The sequence below is a fragment of the Hydractinia symbiolongicarpus genome, chromosome 12, assembly GCF_029227915.1.
Source record: "Hydractinia symbiolongicarpus strain clone_291-10 chromosome 12, HSymV2.1, whole genome shotgun sequence".
In the NCBI taxonomy this organism is placed as follows: domain Eukaryota; kingdom Metazoa; phylum Cnidaria; class Hydrozoa; order Anthoathecata; family Hydractiniidae; genus Hydractinia; species Hydractinia symbiolongicarpus.
The window spans coordinates 18,330,508-18,350,914 of record NC_079886.1 but is presented as its reverse complement, the minus strand read 5'-3'; the positions used below and the strand labels follow the sequence as shown (position 1 = coordinate 18,350,914).

At 32.1% G+C, this 20,407-nt stretch overlaps 1 protein-coding gene across 2 annotated transcripts; it reads left to right on the top strand.

Annotated features, from left to right (window-relative positions):
• Positions 1-746: 746 nt before the first annotated feature.
• Positions 747-20,349, top strand: LOC130621915 (integrin alpha-V-like). 2 transcript variants are annotated; one of them, XM_057437283.1, is made up of 32 exons: positions 747-1,167; positions 3,484-3,686; positions 4,542-4,657; positions 5,539-5,715; positions 6,171-6,281; positions 6,600-6,677; positions 6,817-6,861; positions 7,681-7,724; positions 7,808-7,885; positions 8,220-8,272; positions 8,759-8,849; positions 9,045-9,150; positions 9,551-9,648; positions 9,805-9,895; positions 9,983-10,028; positions 10,191-10,301; positions 10,826-10,881; positions 10,962-11,131; positions 11,577-11,696; positions 11,827-11,897; positions 12,010-12,157; positions 12,448-12,540; positions 13,024-13,106; positions 13,251-13,334; positions 13,696-13,798; positions 14,296-14,397; positions 14,488-14,535; positions 16,370-16,459; positions 16,801-16,926; positions 17,790-17,900; positions 18,190-18,315; positions 18,904-20,349. In XM_057437283.1, exons 2-32 carry the CDS (start codon positions 3,520-3,522, stop codon positions 19,018-19,020), a joined length of 3,060 nt encoding a protein of 1,019 aa, XP_057293266.1. In that variant the 5' UTR covers positions 747-1,167; positions 3,484-3,519; the 3' UTR covers positions 19,021-20,349. The 2 variants fall into 2 exon arrangements, with proteins under 2 accessions (XP_057293266.1, XP_057293267.1); XM_057437284.1 differs by lacking the exon at positions 3,484-3,686 and having other exon boundaries at positions 750-1,167.
• The last annotated feature ends 58 nt before the right edge of the window (positions 20,350-20,407 follow it).

Genomic DNA, 20,407 nt, shown 5'->3' with positions numbered 1-20,407 from the left:
TTTCTATCAGTATTTTTTATTGTTGATATTTTTGAATCTTGTGTATATTTAAGTTAATATTTCTTAACAATTTTTGTATCATTGAATGTCGTTTTATATCTGCTTTTGTACTTTTTTTATTATAGATAATTTCATGGATAAATTCTGTACATAAATTATGACCTTATCACGTTTTTAAATGAAATCATTAAGATATTGCAAATTTGAGGTTGTTCTATAAATTGAATTTCACTAAAAATTTATTTATAATCTGTAATCTCCTTCTGTTATTTTAGGAAATTTCAAGTTTGCCTGCCTAGAAAAATTAGAATGTTAAGAGTTAAGAGACAATTAATGAGAACTTCGTGCAGATAGTGCTTCTTGCCATCTTGAGTTTTGTCCTCAGGTAAAAAGTAGATTTAATTGTCAAAAAATAATATACTTTTTTCGAAATGAACTGGGTTAATAAAATATTAATAATCTGGGTTTTTTTTGTAAAGAAATTGTTTGAAATACGTAGTGTTAGTTGTTATCTAAATTGTTTCCTGAAGCATTAGCACACTGGTACTTTTTTTATAATTTACATTATGACATAACCACAAGCTAAATTTTTTGTCAGATTATTAGTTTTTACTTAATTGTATTTTATTTTTATATAATGTAAGAAAAAAATAAGTAATTTTACAGTTATTTTTGTTACTCTAAGTAGACGATTTGCAAATATTTACAAATTTATATGCGCTCGCATCCTGACAAGCATATTTTACCATGCTTTAATTATATATGCTTGCTTATGAGAGGCTTTCATTTTGTTTCATTGTCTATTTTGATTCTTACATCAGAGATCAGTTTGGTACAAAATATAGCACAGTATTGCTTTTAATCAAGTCTGAAGAAAGGTGGTGAACATGCAAGGATGCAAACAGATCAAAGAGTGATTGACTGAAAATGATGTCATATACTATTAATAACACTGCTTAGTTGATATTTTGTGCATCTCGAAAAGAATAACAATGAAGAGAAAGAAATATAATTTCCTTTGTATATTATTGTTGGTAACGAACTCTTCTAATGAAGTAAAATGACAGTAATTATGGAAACCTTCATGTTATTGAGATTAATCAGCCAGTAGCAGGAAATGTGGTAGCAAGTCATGCTGAATCAAATCATAATGGCTAATTATATCAGGTTAGTATATCCATTTTAGTATTGTTTGTTTCCACTTTTTTACCAAACCTAAAGTACGCAAATCACTGAGCAATACATCAAAAATTTTATGCCTTTAGTGTGATGGAGTGCTTCACAAAACTATTTATTTTTAGTGAAAACATTTTCTTGTATAACGCAAATATTAATTTCTGTGATTTAAAAAAGAAGTGCTGATAAACCTGTTGTTATGCTTGAGAAGCAGTAAAAAAACTTTTCTAGCTTAATTTCAAAAATTGTAACCAAAAATTTATGAACCTATACGAAAACTAGGTTTTTTCATGTATTTAAAACCAAAAAGTTCTCATTGTTTTAAGAAAAATTACACGTAGACTCAAAGTGTTTGTAATTATAGAAAGCACTTGAAAATAATCAGCTTGTTTGAACTTGCTTTAAAACAGTAAAAAAAATGTTGTAATAATCATGTTTTTGCTTGCACTCTACTCCTTTTATCAAACATGACTAGTTTTCAGTTTTTGGATAAAGGTGGCCTAAAATATTGTATCACATAAAGAAATAACAAGTTTAGGTGAAGCTGTTATCATTCTTTTTCTATTTGTGGGTCATCTTTTTATCTGTTTTTTATTTGGCATGCAAGTTGAGGAAAACATAACATTGTATCATGTGTAAAGTACTGAATAAATAACCACCCTTTTCAATAGAAAGCATTAATTGAAATGGCGTGGTAATTAGAGGCTGGGTGTTAAAATTGCTTCACATGTAAGTGTTAATTAAAAAGGGCATAAAATCGAGTGAAAATTATAAGCATTTTACTGGAATTTTAAATTAAGAAGTTATATTTCTTAAAAACTCATAAATTATCTATTTTTAAATTTGTTTTGGTGAAAGTACAATGACGAAGACATGCGTGCTGTATTAAATTTTTTATATTTAATTTCAACATTTTTTTTGTCTGCATTACGTTTTAACCACTTTGCTGGGTTGTTATAGATATTACAGAACCATTGTTTTTCATCTTCACTTTATCAGTCTTTTCTGTAGACATTTCTGTTCTGTAGACTTTTCGGTTCAGTTACCATATTATATAATTTGTGGACCCACACTATTTGTGGAAAAAAATATTTTATAACAAGTAATGTAAGGTAGCTGTAATATGAACTGTTTATCTTGTTTTATCTCTAAGAAATTCAATTCAATTTAAGCACAACGAAAAGAAGGAATGTATCATTTTAAGCATAACAACGTGTCTGTAGCAGGATTGATTGTTAGAACATCTAAATACAGTAAACCAAGATGTTAAAAGGTCCATTGTATTACAAAGCTGCTCCTTATTTGGAACGTACTATGAAATAATATAAATAAATTACCATTTGCACTCTAAAGAATTTTTTTCTCTAAACTTTCTACAGCAAAACAAATAATTACACATAATTAGGATAGGTTCCTGTCTTTAAAACGTGCATGAGGAGATGAGTTATTATAATTTGAAATAGTTTTGATTAGTAACATTAAACAAATTTGCTCATTAGTTGATTAGTATGTCGTTAACATAACAATAGCAACAAAAGGAAAGAAACAGTTTTTAATGAATGCTTTGAAATAATTAAGAAAATTTAATGAGTTTTCAATGCCATTAGCTATTGTGTGAACTGTTGTGTAATATTTTTTTTTCATGAGGTATTTTTATGTTGATCAGCATGTATTTGAGACTTTTCGTGTGTGTGTGTTTTTCAATTTGTTTTTGTCATGTTTTTTTCATGTTTTTGTCAAACATCGTATGTGATTATTTGTTTTTGTTTATTTCCTTACTGCAGTTTTAAATTTCTATTTCATTTCAACAACATCTTCTTTCATATTATATTGTTTTCATTAAGGTTTCCTCTAACCTGGAAATAAATATTACGAAACGAACTCTCTGTACTGCAAACATTTTGTTTGTGTTTTTCTTCGGCTTTGTACAGTGTAGAATATGAGAATGAGATATATATCAGTAAAAGAAAAAGATCTATGTCCTCATATAGTCTTACACTTGATATTTTAATGACTACTTGAAAGTCAATAAAAATATTTATGTCTTTGTGTATTAAAATATTGTAAAGCCTGCAAAGAGAGTTAGAAAGTTTGAACAGGAAAAAGGTGTTGTTTGTAATGTTTTTCCTTGTTATGATATTTGAAAATTCAGAGTGAGTGATATGGCACTGCCGTCTACTGAGTAAATAGTAGATTGGTTGTTGTTGTTGGTGATGTTGTTGTTATTTTTGATTACTGTGCTTTTTGTTTCTTTCTTTCGCAGCATGGTAAACTGAAAATTATGTTTGTCTTTTTTCTCTTATATAGGATTTTCTAGATTGATATACTGAAGAAAGAAAAAAAATGTACAAGTCTACTGTTGTGCTGTTATTGGCACTTATACTTCATGCCAAAGGTTTTAATATTGAGACACAAAAAAATGTTTTGACATTTACATTGTCTGGTAATGGCGCTAATACGTCATACTTTGGTTATTCTGTTTCTTTGCAATATACTCAAGGCAAGAATCAGTAAGTTTTTTTAATAACGATCAGACATTTACTTTATAACTAGTTGCAGGGCGTATGAAAAAGCTCATTGTGGGTACTAAGATAATTTCTCAGTTTACTAAAAACATCAAAGAAATGATAAAATCATATAACTAGTATTAGACACTTAACATTATTGACTATCAAACTAATATTTTAACGTCCAAATAGGACAGCAACTTGTCAACTGGACTGGGAACTAGATTAAACTTATATGTCTGAGTTAAACGAAGATTACTGAACAAGGCTTACTGTATTTATTGCATAATCTGTAATGTGTAGCAACATTACAACTATTTTAGTAGACTGTTATATATTTTTTATGCAATTTAAGCATGCTGGCTTATTGCAACATTTTATGTAGTTTTGATTTTTCTGTGGCTTTACTATTAAGATAATAAAGCAGCGTCGGAGATTCCTAAACTACCATAACTTCGTGGTAACCTATGATACTGGTTTAGTGATATTTTTTCACTTGTTAAAACAATAGTATTTAACATTACTCAGGGGCTGTATAAAATTTATATAGGCATTTCAGGACTTATAAAAAAATACCTATTTTTGCTCAATATTTGTAGGTTTCATTTGGGACAAAAGCGTGGGTAAAAAAAAGAAAAGAAAAAAAACATGTGGATATTAATTTCAAAGAAAATTAAATATTTTGATTTTTTAGTCCAATACGACCTTAAACTTTTCTGTTTTCTGCCCATGTATATTATAAAACCAATGCTGAAAAGTTACAAAACACGCAAAAAGTTTGCAAGGTACTGTTGGTTGTAAAGCCATTGTCTGTCAAGGTACCATACCTTTGTTTTTTATCATCTATATAATTTTTAGGTTAGTTGCATCTGCTCCTCGTTATAATGGCACAGGAAACAGTGAAGGTGCTGTGTTTCATTGCGAGATCAATGATTTAAATCGGTGTGAAGAAGTTTCGTTAAATTCATCTCGAGGTATGCATTGTGTTGTGTATTGTCGTACATTTTATTGATGGTATTTCTGTGGTATATTTTTGTTGTGCATGTTCTTCGTTGAATAATTGTACTGTGAGTCCTTTTTTGCCTTACCATTTTTACAAGAGATTTTAACAAAACTAAATATTTATAAAAATTTAAACTAGGAAATCGGAATGGTTAAGGTGGAAAAAATTACGCTAGGTCTCAAATGATTTTTCTGCGGACAGAATACTGACCGCGCTTTTTGATTGGTTAATTCTGTTGTTCTTTGGTCACGTGTTTAATATCGGAGAATCCTTTGTTTTGAGCGCGAATGGCCTCACTCACCCAAATTAATTCTTATATTATTTAAGAGAATAAGGCCGACTTTGTGCTTTTTGGTTGATTGTAATTCGGGGTTTGCTATGAGGTGAATTTGAATTTTAGGGATTTGTTCTAACATTTGTTTTCGACTAAGCTTTCTTTTGAGAGAAACTGAATTTGATTTTCTCGAAAAAAGCTTAGTTAACTTAGTTAACCAACTACTCTATCTGTACAAATTCTTTTCATTCTTCAAAATATGATCATGTCATATACTGAGTAAAGGGATGTGTGGATTGTCATGATAAGTGAAGCAGTGCTTTTGTAGGAATGATCATAAAGTTCAAGGTGGTCAATGAGCCTAAAGATCAAGGCTAATCTGACACCGTTAGCCTATTTGATATTGGGAAGATAACCAACTCCACTTTATTAGTTCTTGCTGCGTTTGTTCTTGAAACATTACATGAGTTTTGTGTAAAATAAGTGTTTAGTGAAGGTTTCTATACAACATTGTTTTTATTCCAAGAAAGCAAAATGCCTGTTATGTTTTTAATTCGCCAAATTTCCTCTTCTGTTAGGTTACACTGGAGGGGAGAAAGGATTCAGTTTAAGTCTTTCTGGATCCACAGAAAGAACTCTTGCATGCGCACCATTGTATCACCGCCTTGGTGGAGCCTATCAGCGGTTTAAGGGGATGTGTGCAGTGTTAGACAAGAATTTGACTGTGCTGCATGATAATATACCATGCTTAAGAAGTATGTTTTTTTGTTTTACTTATGTAGTCATAAAATTCCCTGAAACAAATGTTGACATTTTGAATTCAACAACATAAAAGTAAATATGTTCAAGCAGATCGGAAAATTGTGATTTCTGGAAGATGATTGGTTAAGAAAATTTTTTATTCTGATCTGTTCATCATCTCAACTTTCTTTGAGCACAGAAATGGAAAAAAAATATAAAATCAAAAGAATCATTAGCAGAATACCCAATCAAACTGAAGTTGTTTTTTTGGTTTCGTTTGTTCTGTTTTGTATATATTTTTTAAGACATCTTTTAACACATTTGCGTAAAATTGGCAAAATAAAACTCCCTTATTTTTATTTGTAGTACTTAAGTTATCTTTCTAAATATCTTAGTCAAAAGCAACAAAAAAATTATTTCTGTAAGTGTCTTTAAAACTTTTTTTTTCAAATCTTTTTTGTTTATGTAGGAGGTGATGAGCAAGGAAGCTATGGGTTTTGTCAAGCTGGTTTCGATTCAGCTGCATCTCGAGTTGGAAATATGTTTGTTGTCGGTATACCTGGGGCTTTTAACTATAAAGGTAAAAAACAAATTAACACACAATAAGTAGTAAAGTTTGAGAAAGACTGTACACAGTGTTAGTAAACTGAAAACTTGGCTATTCTGTTCCTAGGCTGATAATCCTAAAAGATGTATTTTAGCTTTAAATCGATAAATATTTAGATTTTATGTTCTTTGCAACATGGTATTCCACCACGTACCCGATTTTAGGGTTTTAGAATTAGTTTTTGAGTCTGTCATTAATCACAGACTTGAATTTTCTTCTCTTGTAACTCTTTGTTCTCTTGGTTGAAATTGTTTAATAATGTATTATAAAAAAAATTTACATTCTCCACAGGTGGTGTTTCTATTTTATTGGAAGGAAAAAATTTTGTTACTGGCAATCCAGAAGAAGAGGCTGTTAGTACCCTAATGGGTAAGATTTTATTTGTCAGGGCGAAGGTCTCTTTGTTGAGGTAAACAAGCAGTTTTCTTAGTTGGTGTTCTATGAGTTTTCTGCTTGAGACTTAATACATTCTTTATTTTTTACATGTAATCATTTTTTTTATTTTCAGGTTATTCTGTAACTTGGGGAAATTTTTCAGGAAATCGCCATGGAGGTAACATATTTGATTATCTTTATAGTATGCTAGTAAGATACCTATTCTTATCATTTATTAATTACTGTGAGTTATCCTTGCCTGATCAGGGGATTTTGCCTCCAGCATAAATTTTTTATAGAAAAATGTTTCTGACATGAAATTTGGCGCAGTTATACTCTTAAAATGGTTATACATATAATGACCTCACAAACCTTGTAAACATATGTCAAAAATTATGCAAAAATCTGCTAAAAAAGTTGGAATTTCTGAAATTAAGACTACGAGAAACAAAACACTATTTTAGTTTTTTCAGTCTAATAGAACAGTTAAAAAGGGTATCTAATGTAATAAAATACTTTAGATGAAAATCTTAAGATTAAATACACATAGTCTTGACAATCGTATAAAATTTGCGAACATGTCAGTATTATAGCCTAATGCTTAGCACACACGCCCATTAAACCAACAGGGGAAATTAGTGTTCCCCTGTTGGTTTTAGGGTTAATATATGTTGAATACCTTTCTAGCGATATTTGTGCACAGTTCCATTTAAATAAAGGCTAATAAAAAAAAAAGTTCCCAACGCCGGAAAGTAAAAAAGGTGTGTAAAATTAGAACTAGAAAAGATAACAAAACATAGTGAAAATAAGCTTTATTAAATAATTGTTCACAAAAAACCTCCACCAGAATAAAATAACAAAATCAACACGGTTTGAACTTTGATGTAGTACTTAACCTGTCCAATGCGTTGTTTCTTTATTGTTTTTTTAATTTGCCAAAAAAAGTTTTGGTAATCCCTACATTTCAGCTTTTTCAAAAACATTTGTTTTTATCTAGACATTGCAACTGGTGCTCCCAGGGCTGACACGTTAAAGGGCAAGGTAACTTTTTGAAAGCATTGTGCTGTATTGCTGTTTTTGTATATTTCTAGTTTTCTAGTTGTTAACCAGAGAGTTTTTCTTAGGTCTTTGTTATGTCTGTAAAAGCAGATTTGACGTTTGTAACGCGACTTGAGATATCACAAGCCACTGCTGATGGACAGGTAAGCAAATATTCAGCAATAACACAGGTCAAGCATTGTGACTTAAGTACAGAAAATTTATTTAGACTTTAAAACTGATGTGTGTTTTGCCTAAAGGTTAAGTTCAAATGATGGTAAATTCTTCTGCCAAGAGAAAGGTTCGAGGAATAGAATTCCAATTGTAATGTATAGTTGTAAATATTTAAGAACATTTGTCTTGCCCTTGTTTTTAATTTTTTGATACCTACTCTGTCCCAATCCTTTTCAATTTTTTGTCTCAGGAACTCAATGTTAATTTTGTTTACCACTTGCAACCATAACTCTAAACACATTCTTTATACAACCATTTGTTTAGATGGGATCATTTTTTGGTGCAGCTGTGTGTGCTGTTGATTTGAACAACGATGGGTAGGAATGGTTATTCTTGCTATGAAAATACTTTAGATACATTTTATCGCTTGATTGGGGGAGTTCCTAGTGCTAAGGCATATTATACCATAAAAATTGACATTTGTGCAACTTGTTTTGAAACAATCTTGCAAGATATAACCAGTTACAGAACTTATAAAGTAGTGCAATGTACCAATCAGAAGATTCTTCTTGTATACTTAGGCCTATAATCGGCATTGCTCAGAATCCGTGAATAATTACTTTTTGTAAGAATAATCAAGTTAACTGGTTTATTTAAACAAAAAGAAGTTTAAAACCTTAATACTTGTTAATACTAGAATTTATACTTAATTAATACTAGAAATAATACTTAATACTAGAACAGAAAGGTTAAATTTTTACCCTTTTCAAAACCATAGAGTATCTAGCAATGTTTTTAAATCCTATTGAATGTTTGTGATGAGACTAAAAATGTATATCTGACGTGTCGTTTATTTTTTTCAGAAAAGACGATCTTTTGGTTGGCGCACCCTTATATTCCAAAAACCAAAATGAAGGAAGAGTGTATGTCTACATGAATAATGCTGTACCATTTGTATGTATATCTTAAACGCATTTAATTAAATTAAATAACATAACATTGTCCAGTTTCAAAGATTTTCCCTTCCCATTTCTTTTTGCATAATGTGCAATCCTTTCTTTCATAATGTTTAATTAGTTATCATTTTTTACGTTGTGTAAAGTTAATTCTTATATAAGCGTTATTTCTTAGTGCATTATTTCTTTTCAGAGTGGATTTGATCGACAAAATGTGTTAGATGGTGATTCGACATTGAATGCACAATTTGGAATGACAATTGTTAATCTTGGCGATATGAATGATGACAAGTTTTCAGGTATCAAGCCTTTAATGGCTTCGTTTGTGTACCTTTTTTAAGCAGCACACCGATAGCACAACTAAATTAAAGATTTAAGTAGAAAATGACAAAAATAAACTAGAGTTAGCTAGCATTCAAGTGGTTGGTAGTTTGCTACTAAATTTCTGCTAATGTTTAAAATATATACAGAAACTATTTAATCCATCCACCAATTTGTCAGCTATAAAGCCAACAATAAAGAGGTATACCTTATAAGTGATTCTTGCACTATTTCTTTGTTGCCACTTCAGTTCACAATCACAGCGAAGGGTTTCCATAAATTACTAATAAGTAGCCAATTTTTGCTACTTGCTTTATGACTTGCAGATTTCAAGAGCTGCTGTTAAGAAAGCTAATATAATTGTTTTTTATTTTTAAGATGTAGCAATTGGTGCACCATTTGGTGGACCTGATGGGAATGGTATTGTTTATCTTTATAATGGTGGCAGAAATGGAATAAGAACTCAATACACTCAGGTTAGAATGGCTGTTTATACATTAAATCTTGTCAAATATATTTTATATTTACATGTGAATTTGGCTTCTCCTGTAGACTTTTCAATGCAGGTAAATTATTTGTATCCAAGCAATAGATGTCACTTGTTGTACTCATGTTGTTATTGATTTTTTCAGATCATTCGATCCCCTGAAGCTGGCCGAATTGGACCAGGCTTTGGATATGCTGTATCCACAGGTTTTGATGTTGATAATAATCAATATCCAGGTAAGATTGACCTGAAATTTAAGTGTACTTTCCTTTGTTTGATCATGCAAGTTGCAGGCAAAATAATTTATGTTTTTGTTGTTCTAGATATTGCTATTGGATCTTACTCAATTGGAGCTGTATATGTCTTCAGGTTAGTTTCTTGAAAATGTTTCTCAATGTGCATGCTCTGAGATTCGGTGCTTTCTGTGTTTTATGCATTTTTATGCATAAGTTATGCATCTTTGGCCTAAAATGATTTTCTTACGAAATTCATTTGGTTGCTCAATTTGCTGCATTGTTATGTTTTTTTCAGAACACGTGCAGTTGTTAGTTTATCTGATAATTTGGAAACAGACGTCGAAGCAGTGCCACAAGAAGAAGCCAGCAGCAACTGTGATGGTCCAGATGGAAAGAAGTATTATTGGTAAGCAGCTACGCTAAATTTTGTACTCGCAGCCCAGCACCATAATTCGAAAACAGGCTGGGATATGCTTATGTTAAAAACACAATCAGGCTTAGAGTGTGCTTACGTTATGGTTATTGGAGAAACCTATTAAAGACTTAAATGTTACCTGAAGAGCTATTCCATCATTAATGTAGTCCTGGATTATATTCATTTCTTATATCAATCACATTAATAAACTGCAACAAAACGGTATAATTACACGAGGACAGCCAGTAGTATTAGTTAAGTTTTATTGCGTATAAGAGAAAAGAAAAGACTGTCTAAAATACACACATCACAAGGATTAACTAAGCAATACGTTTAGCATGTACCTAAATGCCCCTATATATGCCTAAATATGTTCATTAACATTATGCTTACAAAAAAACATGTAACGGCAATTGCCAACAAGAGATTGAATAAGGAGTTTTGTGTCATGACAATGATGGTTGTAACCCTGTTTTGTTGTTGTTGATCAATCAATTTTTAACTTGTTATCTTAGTATCAGATTCTCAGTTAACCTCAGAGACGGGGGTGGGAAGAGTCCCGAAAGTTATGGTAAGTAGTTCAGTTGATTTATGTCTTTTTTATTATATTTTCATATTTTTTTACTAATTAAGTTTTTTATTGCTTTGTAGAAGTCGAAGTTACCATGCAGTTCGACACTAAGAGATCATTTGGAAATAAACAACGTGCTCTGGTTTTTGATCCAGTAACAAATACATCAACATCTCTTTGGAAACGCAATGTAACTATGATGCGAGGTCAAGTTAATCCTGTCCACCAAGACGTTTATGTAAAAATTGGAGTAAGTAAGACTTGTGTATCGAATTAAAACTAAAAAATCTAAGCAAGAGGTTTTATTCTTACCTTGTTTTTAACTTCGCTTTCATCATTTTTTTTCACTTCCTTATTATATCTCCATAATTTCGTTATTCTTCTAATAGCATGATTAGTTAAAGTAGTTCATGAAAATAACCTTTGACTGACTTTTTTTAACATGCTTAATAGTTGAGGGAGAAGTATTGTAATGTGGTGAATAAAAAGTTTAAATGAAACAAAATGAAAATGAAACCTTAGAATCTTTGTTTATTCAAACGTATTCCCATGTAGCGAAACTATGATTATAATAGTTACATTCCTACGAGTTGCATTCTTACACAAGACTAGTTCTTCTACCTGTAGATCAAATACCCTATATTTAATGTGTTTCTCTTTACTTTGTTTAAAATGAAGCAACATTAATTTTACAGGTTGACGCACAAGGGATAAGTCCGATTGATATAGCCACAAGTTACAAGATCTCCTCCAACTGTTCTTCTGGTTTATGTCCAATCTTAGACATTAATGGCGTATCAAGTGGAAATTTGCGGGTATTACTCGATTTTGTTTTTATAGATTGTCTCTTTGCAAATCTTTTTATGATAAAAAAGTAGATTTTGTAGAAAATTGTTGTATGAGGGTTGCTGTTTCTGATTTGAATGAGCATTTTTTTTTCTTTAGGTGCCATATTTGGTTCAGTGTTCGAATGCTGTTTGTAAAACTGACTTGGCTATCTTGGATGCTAAACTCAAGTATGTGAAGAGTTTCTTACTGCACCCTTTGTAGCGTAACCAATAAAATTCCTCCTGCAGATAAACGTAGGACTGCTAATGGATCTATTATCATGTACTTTTTTATGTTTAGCGTTGCAGAAAAGCGAATTGTGTATGGTGTAACTTCAACATTCAGTGTTGACATGTTAGTTGGGAACTTTGGAGAACCTGCATACCAAGCTATGATGAAAATGAATTACAGCACAGATTTTAAAGTCGACAGTGTTACAGTTGATGGGGTAAGTGTGAGATACATTTAGGATACGTTCTTTTATCATTTTTTTTTGCATTCTTTCTGCATAAGTAAAATGACTTTTGTTGCAATTCTGTTTCCATTCACATTGAGACAAAAGTGGTGTATTTTGATCAGGGACTTGTAAAGGGTTTATGGCTCGTATTTTTATGTGCGTTTTTTGTGTGATTTAAAGCGTGTCCATTTCCTGAATAGCAATTGCAGTAAAATGTTTTATGGGAAGTTGCAAACTGCTAGATTGCTGTTTACTTCAATTTGACATTTTTTTGCATATAGAAAACGCGTGTGGTGACTGAAAAAGATGTTGATGATCCTGCTGTGAGGGAGTTATCGTTTATTGTGTCGAGTCCGTTGAAGAAAGATGCAAATGTAAGAAATTGTTTCACTCGATGCATATTTTTCTACAAGTTAAAGATATTGTAGTGATTTTAAGTAAAAATTTCAAATTAGAAAGTCAGAATATGATCGTCAGGAAATAACAAATGATAATCTAATGAAAGTTAATGCAAAAATTGAAGGGAAACAGTATTAAAAAGAATAAATTGGCGCTCTTTATATAAATATTTTTATATAAAATAATTAATTGACTTACGTATTGACGTATTCAAGAAATCAAATACATTGGCGGATATGTAAATGATGAAAAAAATGGATTCAATTTGTAAATAAAAACTGAATTTTTAATTGAATAAAATGATAGCTGGTATCAATATAAAATCAGTTTACCTTCTGTTAAATTTATTTGGTGCTCTATAACGATAATCCAATATTTGTGGACACAAGTATTGAAGCATGCATTGGCGTGTATATTATTATTTTGCGAAAATGAAACAAAAATCTTCTTTTTTTTAGTCATCAGTGATTGTTACGTTTTCAGTCAACAACGTCCGACCATCAGTTACTTTATATGTATTCGACATGTTACTAACCTCACCGTAAGTTTGTTTTGTGAATAATTATGATTGGGTTTTTGTAGAAAAGGCACAAATTAAGTTTTGTTATAATTGTATAGCTAACGTTTTTTGGGCTGCAATTTTTATCTTTCACGTTTCATGAACTGATTTTTTATTTCATTTTAGATTCGGTGAAGATAATATTACCACAAATAACAATTACCAAGTTAGCATTAATACACAAATTGAAACATGTTTGAATGTTGTTGGGTTAGTTTTTTTCATATTCAAAATTTTAACGAAAAGAGAAATTTAATTTATTATTTATCTCACGAAAAGAATGTTTTTGTTCTAAAATACAAGTTCCAATTTCCATCGTAAAAAGCTCAGCAAGATATGACTAGCATTTCGCTACTGGCACACTTCAGTTTAAATTTCTGGAGAGTTTTTCATATCTTTTAACCTACTACATCCCAGCTCCTTGTTAAACATGATATTTAGGACATTTAGCTAGTTATATATGTTAGGCGTTCTTTGTTGTGTCCACTGTAGCCTTTATTTTTCTCTTAACTGTTAGCCTACGAAATCAGTTAAACACGGGCTTATCCAGAATGTAACTTATTTCTTTCAGCGATTTCTCGCCCTTAAAATTGGAGTACAATCCCGCTAAACCGAAACCAAAAGTGGGTGCAAATGTAAGCGACATCGGACCAGAAGTGAAATATACGTTCACTGTAAGTATTCTCTGTGTGTATTTTTCCTAAAATTTGCAATTCTAGGATAACAATGGATAGATTACAATCGGGTCGATGGAAAGATTTATGTTTATTCTTTTTCTATAGTAATGCAATTTCACAAGGTACATTATTTCAAGAATTAGCTGGGTTTATTTGAACCATTTTTTATATTGTTTAATTTCGCTATAAGAGAAAAAAGACACATTGTCTCGTACTTAGTATTCATGTTCAGATCGCTACAAAATTTGACAGATAAAAAGATACGTAAATACGAGTAGTAGTTACTGTTATGTAATTTTACGAAGTTGTAGCACACCTTAAAAATTAAAGATTCACGTTGCATCGTTATGTCTTTTAACAAACAACCAATGTTTCACTAATTTACGATCCTAAATCTTCAAGGCAGACACACGTTAGTAAAAGTAACCTCTTTTGTGTGTCAGTAGAGATATCATCAGTATATCTTTCTAAGTTCTATTTCGGTTTCTATTCAGATTTACAATAATGGTTTGCTGGATGTGGAAAACCTAATTGTAAATATTGAGACTATGACCAAGACAGAAAATGTGGATTTCTTGTACATCGTTGACCTAACTGTAAGTAGCTGACATTTATTAAGATATTCGAAAGGTCTTCTCATTTGTCGGTTTTGACGTGGCTTCGAACACTATTTCTTTCTGATTTAGGCAAATGGATTACGTTGTAACGATAAAGTGAATGCAGAAAATTACAATGTGAGTCATTGTGTTGATATTTTGTCTTTAAAGAACTTATCGTGTCTGAATCAGCTTTTATTATCAATATATATTCTGCACGTTATGCCACGAGGAATTATTGTTTCATTTTTTGGATGAAATGTTTTCCTGTATAGGTCTTACATTGGGGACTGAACTGCGAATATGTCTAAGCTATGACCGTGTGTATATTGAAGAAAAAATGCCGCGTGGTGTTTTGTTTAAAAACCCATTTTCCTATTTCTCAGTGCTGGAAACCCCGGAATCCCTTACAGGCACTTAACATTAAGAATGATTATTTTACCAAACTTCAATGTTGAGTGTCTATTTGTCTAAATATTTCTGCGCACGATTTTACCTGTTATAATATTGAAGAAAAATAGAAATCTCATTAAAACATTTTTCCTTATTCCTGCAAAATATTTATGTAAAAATAAATTTCATCTCTAGTTATGTCACGCTCGTTTAAGACTAAGTTGTATCTTGCAGCAAGTTTAAGACTGGGTTGTATCTTGTAGCAGGTTTAAGACTGGGTTGTATCTTGCAGTAAGTTTAAGACTGGGTTGTATCTTGTAGCAGGTTTAAGACAGGGTTGTATCTTGCAGCAAGTTAAGACTGGGTTGTATGTTGCAGCAAGTTTAAGACTGGGTTGTATCTTGCAGCAAGTTTAAGACAGGGTTGTATCTTGTAGCTGGTTTAAGACTGGGTTGTATCTTGCAGTAAGTTTAAGACTGGGTTGTATCTTGTAGCAGGTTTAAGACTGGGTTGTATCTTGCAGCAAGTTTAAGACTGGGTTGTATCTTGTAGCAAGTTTAAGACTGGGTTGTATCTTGTAGCAAGTTTAAGACTGGGTTGTATCTTGTAGCAAGTTTAAGACAGGGTTGTATCTTGCAGCAAGTTTAAGACAGGGTTGTATCTTGTAGCAAGTTTAAGACAGGGTTGTATCTTGCAGCAAGTTTAAGACTAGGTTGTATCTTGCAGTAAGTTTAAGACTGGGTTGTATCTTGCAGTAAGTTTAAGACAGGATTGTATCTTGCAGTAAGTTTAAGACTGGGTTGTATCTTGTAGCAAGTTTAAGACTGGGTTGTATCTTGCAGCAAGTTTAAGACAGGGTTGTATCTTGTAGCAGGTTTAAGACTGGGTTGTATCTTGCAGTAAGTTTAAGACTGGGTTGTATCTTGTAGCAGGTTTAAGACTGGGTTGTATCTTGCAGCAAGTTTAAGACTGGGTTGTATCTTGTAGCAAGTTTAAGACTGGGTTGTATCTTGTAGGAAGTTTAAGACTGGGTTGTATCTTGCAGCAAGTTTAAGACTGGGTTGTATCTTGTAGCAGGTTTAAGACTGGGTTGTATCTTGCAGCAGGTTTAAGACTGGGTTGTATCTTGCAGCAAGTTTAAGACAGGGTTGTATCTTGCAGTAAGTTTAAGACAGGGTTGTATCTTGCAGTAAGTTTAAGACTGGGTTGTATCTTGTAGCAAGTTTAAGACAGGGTTGTATCTTGTAGCAGGTTTAAGACTGGGTTGTATCTTGTAGCAGGTTTAAGACTGGGTTGTATCTTGCAGCAAGTTTAAGACTGGGTTGTATCTTGTAGCAAGTTTAAGACAGGGTTCTATCTTGTAGCAGGTTTAAGACAGGGTTCTATCTTGTAGCAGGTTTAAGACAGGGTTGTATCTTGCAGCAAATTTAAGACTGGGTTGTATCTTGTAGCAAGTTTAAGACAGGGTTGTATCTTGTAGCAGGTTTTCATCCATTACATGGTAATGATTGAGACGATGATCTCGAACAAAAAATTTTCTCTAAAGCCTCTACTGTAACAACAAAAATTACTTTTTCAGATACCTACTAAACAAACTCCTGGCGAAGGTGGGATAGACGTAGTTCAAAACGATGTAGCCACTCGAAGGAGACAAAGGAGATCAATCGATGTGAGTTCTTTTTAGTCTCAGATCTTCGCCCTAGCTGCTTTCATGTATTATTGAGCTCTGATTTAACAGCAACAGAAAGTTCTTCTTTGCGTCTGGTCCTGCGCAGAAGCGTGTCTTAATGGAATGCCAAAGTGAAATATCAGAACTAACTTCAATGTGACATCGTTATTTTTAATTTTTGAAAACTTTGAAAATACTTCGTAACTTTTAAGCTCTTCATCATAACTTTAACATCTTTTATTTATTTTGGAAACCCTTTAAAGCTTCTTTTCACTGGCGGATTGGTAACTTAGTTGTGGAAGCTTTGAAAAAATTGGTTTTAGTACTATATTCTACTTAAGGCATGCGGTACATCGGATGCGCCGACCTGCAAGACCGTGCTACCGTGCACTGTCACACGTATAAATAAATTCACAAACACCAAAGTGGTACTAACAGCAAGAATCAGGGCTGAAAGAACAGGAAAGGTACGTTTCATTTGATTCCTGCTCCATTGGTGGCACTAATTTTTTCGTATTAGTTTCGTGCTTTTTGCGGATTTTGGCAAAGTCACGAAATTAAATACATCCTAAATATTTTGGAAAAAATTAAAAAATTAAAACGCGGCGTAGAGAAAACAACAGCGCAATTACTTTCCCAATTAAAAAAAGTTCGAACGGTTTAGCTAAAGCCATAACATAAAAAAATCATTAAAGGTGTACTAATAAAACCCAGTATTCCTATCGTGAAAAGCTAAAAAATGTCATTTTTGTTTTTTAAACTATAATGGCGGTGTCTCGTAATCCATGATTTTTATAGCATTTACGATAGGTTTTATTGTAACCTCCAGCGGAAGGTTTTTTAAAATTCTTCAACACAAGTATTAGAGAGTTTATATCAATCTATAAATTAAATTCTTGACAAATATTTTGTTATTTTTTTAAAGCAGATTTTTGTGTTTGAAATGACGTCTTAGTCATGCCGAATTATAAATGTCTGAATCGATTCATTCTGCTTAGTGTTCAGCATGAGAATAGAATATCCAGAGAGGTTGCTATGCTTGCACGGCTCTCGTGGCTCAATTGGAAGCTTTAGATGTGCTAGGACCCCCTTCGCAGGACCCTCATTAAGGGCAAATCTCCACGGGACGATTTTTACGACGATCATCATAAACACTGGAATTTGATTGGTCGCGATTTCCGTCATGACGAAAAGTTGAATTAGTTTGTACTTTTCGTCACAAAAATCGTCGCGAATATCGTCCAATGGAGATTCGGCTTAATGACAGTACCAATACTGGAGAGTCTATCCACGTGATCATGAAAATTAGAAAATTTCTATGTATTTTTAGATGAAAACAGACCTTGGTGGTTTGGTTGCTAATGCTTCCATAGAGTATGGTGGACCTCAGAAAGATTTGAAATATCCTCGGCCTGTAGAAAGTTGTTTGATGACGTACTCTGTAAGTTGTATCTGCATTTTGTTGTTATTTAAATTTTGCCGCTTTTAATTTTGTTGTAACATAATGCATTGTGAGTTTTGCATATGCATAATGCAAATTTTTGATGCGCCTGAAGCGGAAATGATGACATGAAGTCATTATGCGGTTCTAATCACCGGTTAAAATCAAATGATTGGTAGCAAATTTCAAAAGAGATGGAATTATCTGACGACTGTTTTTTACAAGCTCTTTTTTAAATGTGAACAGAGATAAGTTTACCGTGAGCCGATTTTTTATAATTTTATTTCAGGTAACTACTGTTGTACCGCAGAAATTATTATTATCGACATCGGAAAAAGTTCAGTGGTGGTGGATTTTGTTAGCTATAGTGGCAGCCTTGATCGCGTTAGCTATTGTTTGTGCTATCTTGTACAGGGTAAGATGTTTTTTTCGTAATGTTCTCTACGCTTTGAACAGTGATTGTATTACATAGTTCTTTTGTATACAAAATTATATATAGCCCAAGATGTACGTTCTCTTAAAATGTATTTTGCGTTATACAGTGGCTGCATATACGAAAGTGGTACAAAAGCGTTTTTTGAACTTCATGATAAAAATATAGGCGATTTAGATGGCTTTTCTGTTTAAAGATCTCTTTAATAATAGCCGTCGTCTGTCTGTCTCTCCGCGGACCCCCCGCTGAGTTAGAAAATGAGGTTAAGAAAACACGAATATCAAATGCGATATATCTTTATCCACTTGCTGCAACGGGTAAACACAAAGGACGGGCGAATTCGTGCAATTTTCCACTGGCAACGACTAGTCTATATTGTATTACCGGTATACGTCTGTCCGTCACGCAAAATGGTAACGCGGTAGCGAGACACACGAAATGCGATAAATATAGGATGGGCAAACCCGTGCATTTATTCACGAGCCACCGACTTGTTTTATATATTTTATGCCATTGCATGGAAGATAAGTTCAAGTGTTTTGGGTAAAATTTAAGTCTTTTTTTATCTAGGTTGGCTTCTTCAAACGAAATCGTGACTTCTCCAAACAGTACGAAGCGGACCAACATCAAGAACTAGAACAAACTGACACATTTAAAGGAATAGACCCCGAGGATATAAGTGAATAACATGTTTTTGTTGGTATGTGTGGCCAGTACGACACTCCCGGTAACAATGGACGACCGTAAAAGTTTGTAAAAATTTTATTTATCTCGTTAAGATTTTAGCATAGAAGTATAAAATATGAGGGGCTAGTTTTTGGCTTATTTTAATAATAGTAATAGAGAAGAGAGGAAAATTTTGAATTTCCTTCTAGCAGATTTCTAAAAAAAACTTTGGGAGAAATTTTTTGCAGATGATCCAGGCGTTTTGATGATTTTATTTCAAAAAATAAATTTATTGACGCTGAAATTTTGAAGCCATTTTCAAATTTTTGTCCTCTTAAAAGAACTAACTAAGCAAAGTGAGGCAGTAACTCTTGTATTTTTCGACCTTATTTTTGTATTTAAAACTTGACTTATTTCTAAAAAATGGAAATACATTGTTTGTAATTTTTAACTTTCAATATTAGACTGTTTTTATTTGATTTCAGATTTCATATTTGTGTAATTGCATTGAAGGAATATTAACCACAGTGGTCGCTCTTTATAAAAGCAACACAAAATCTTTTATGGGACTCAATTTTGCTTCAGTTTTGCTTGCATACTCAACTGTATACATACTCTCAAGAAATAGGCCTAAAATAAATTAAACTTGCCATAAGTTACTAGATTCGTATGACTGATTCGCGAAAGTTAATTTACGCGATTTGTATTTATCGGACCTCACGAAAATTATAAACTTAAGGTACCGACCGATAATTTTAATTACGTTTTTTTCTGAGAAAAGTTTCAGAAAGAGATACTCCTCGAAAACCATTTTTGTTGTTGTGATCCCTACTAACTGTTGACTTTTTGAAGGATTTCGGCTTATTGTTGCATATAACGGTGCTTATAATAGAAATTGTGTCTTTGTGAAATATATTTATACATTGCTCTTTCACTTTCTTTATATGTTTGTACATATGCTTTTAAAAAAGTCACCTAAAATGCGTCTTTTAGGAGTGGGATTTACAAACGATACTCATCTCTCGCTTTAGTTTATATTCCTTTATGCCCATCTGTCACTTATTTAACAGTGTGTTTATATATCCAATTCCCTTTTCTTAAACAGAAGTATAATTTATTGTAATATTATGTAAGTTGTGTTGACATTTTCAATTATTATTGTTTTATTTTTACAAGCTTTATAAGAACATGTTTTGTAAGAATATCAGACTTGGATTTCAGGTTAAAAACAATAGGTCTGCTGTTTAGAACAATGGAAAAATAAGAATAATGACCAGCCTGGTTAGAATTTTGGCATTCTTATAAAAAAAGCGTGTATCTTATTTTGAATATAAATTTTATTGTGATCTACGTGTGATGTTGTTTTTAACAAATACATTTTGTCTTTATGTTAATATAATGTCTCTTC

Excerpts from the sequence above, each read along its gene's own strand:
- LOC130621915 (XM_057437283.1), top strand. The coding sequence starts at position 3,520 with ATGTACAAGTCTACTGTTGTGCTGTTATTGGCACTTATACTTCATGCC. Across the intron at positions 10,882-10,961 it reads GAAGAGTCCCGAAAGTTATG|AAGTCGAAGTTACCATGCAG; the intron begins GTAAGTAGTTCA and ends ATTGCTTTGTAG. Across the intron at positions 13,799-14,295 it reads AAGTGAAATATACGTTCACT|ATTTACAATAATGGTTTGCT; the intron begins GTAAGTATTCTC and ends GTTTCTATTCAG.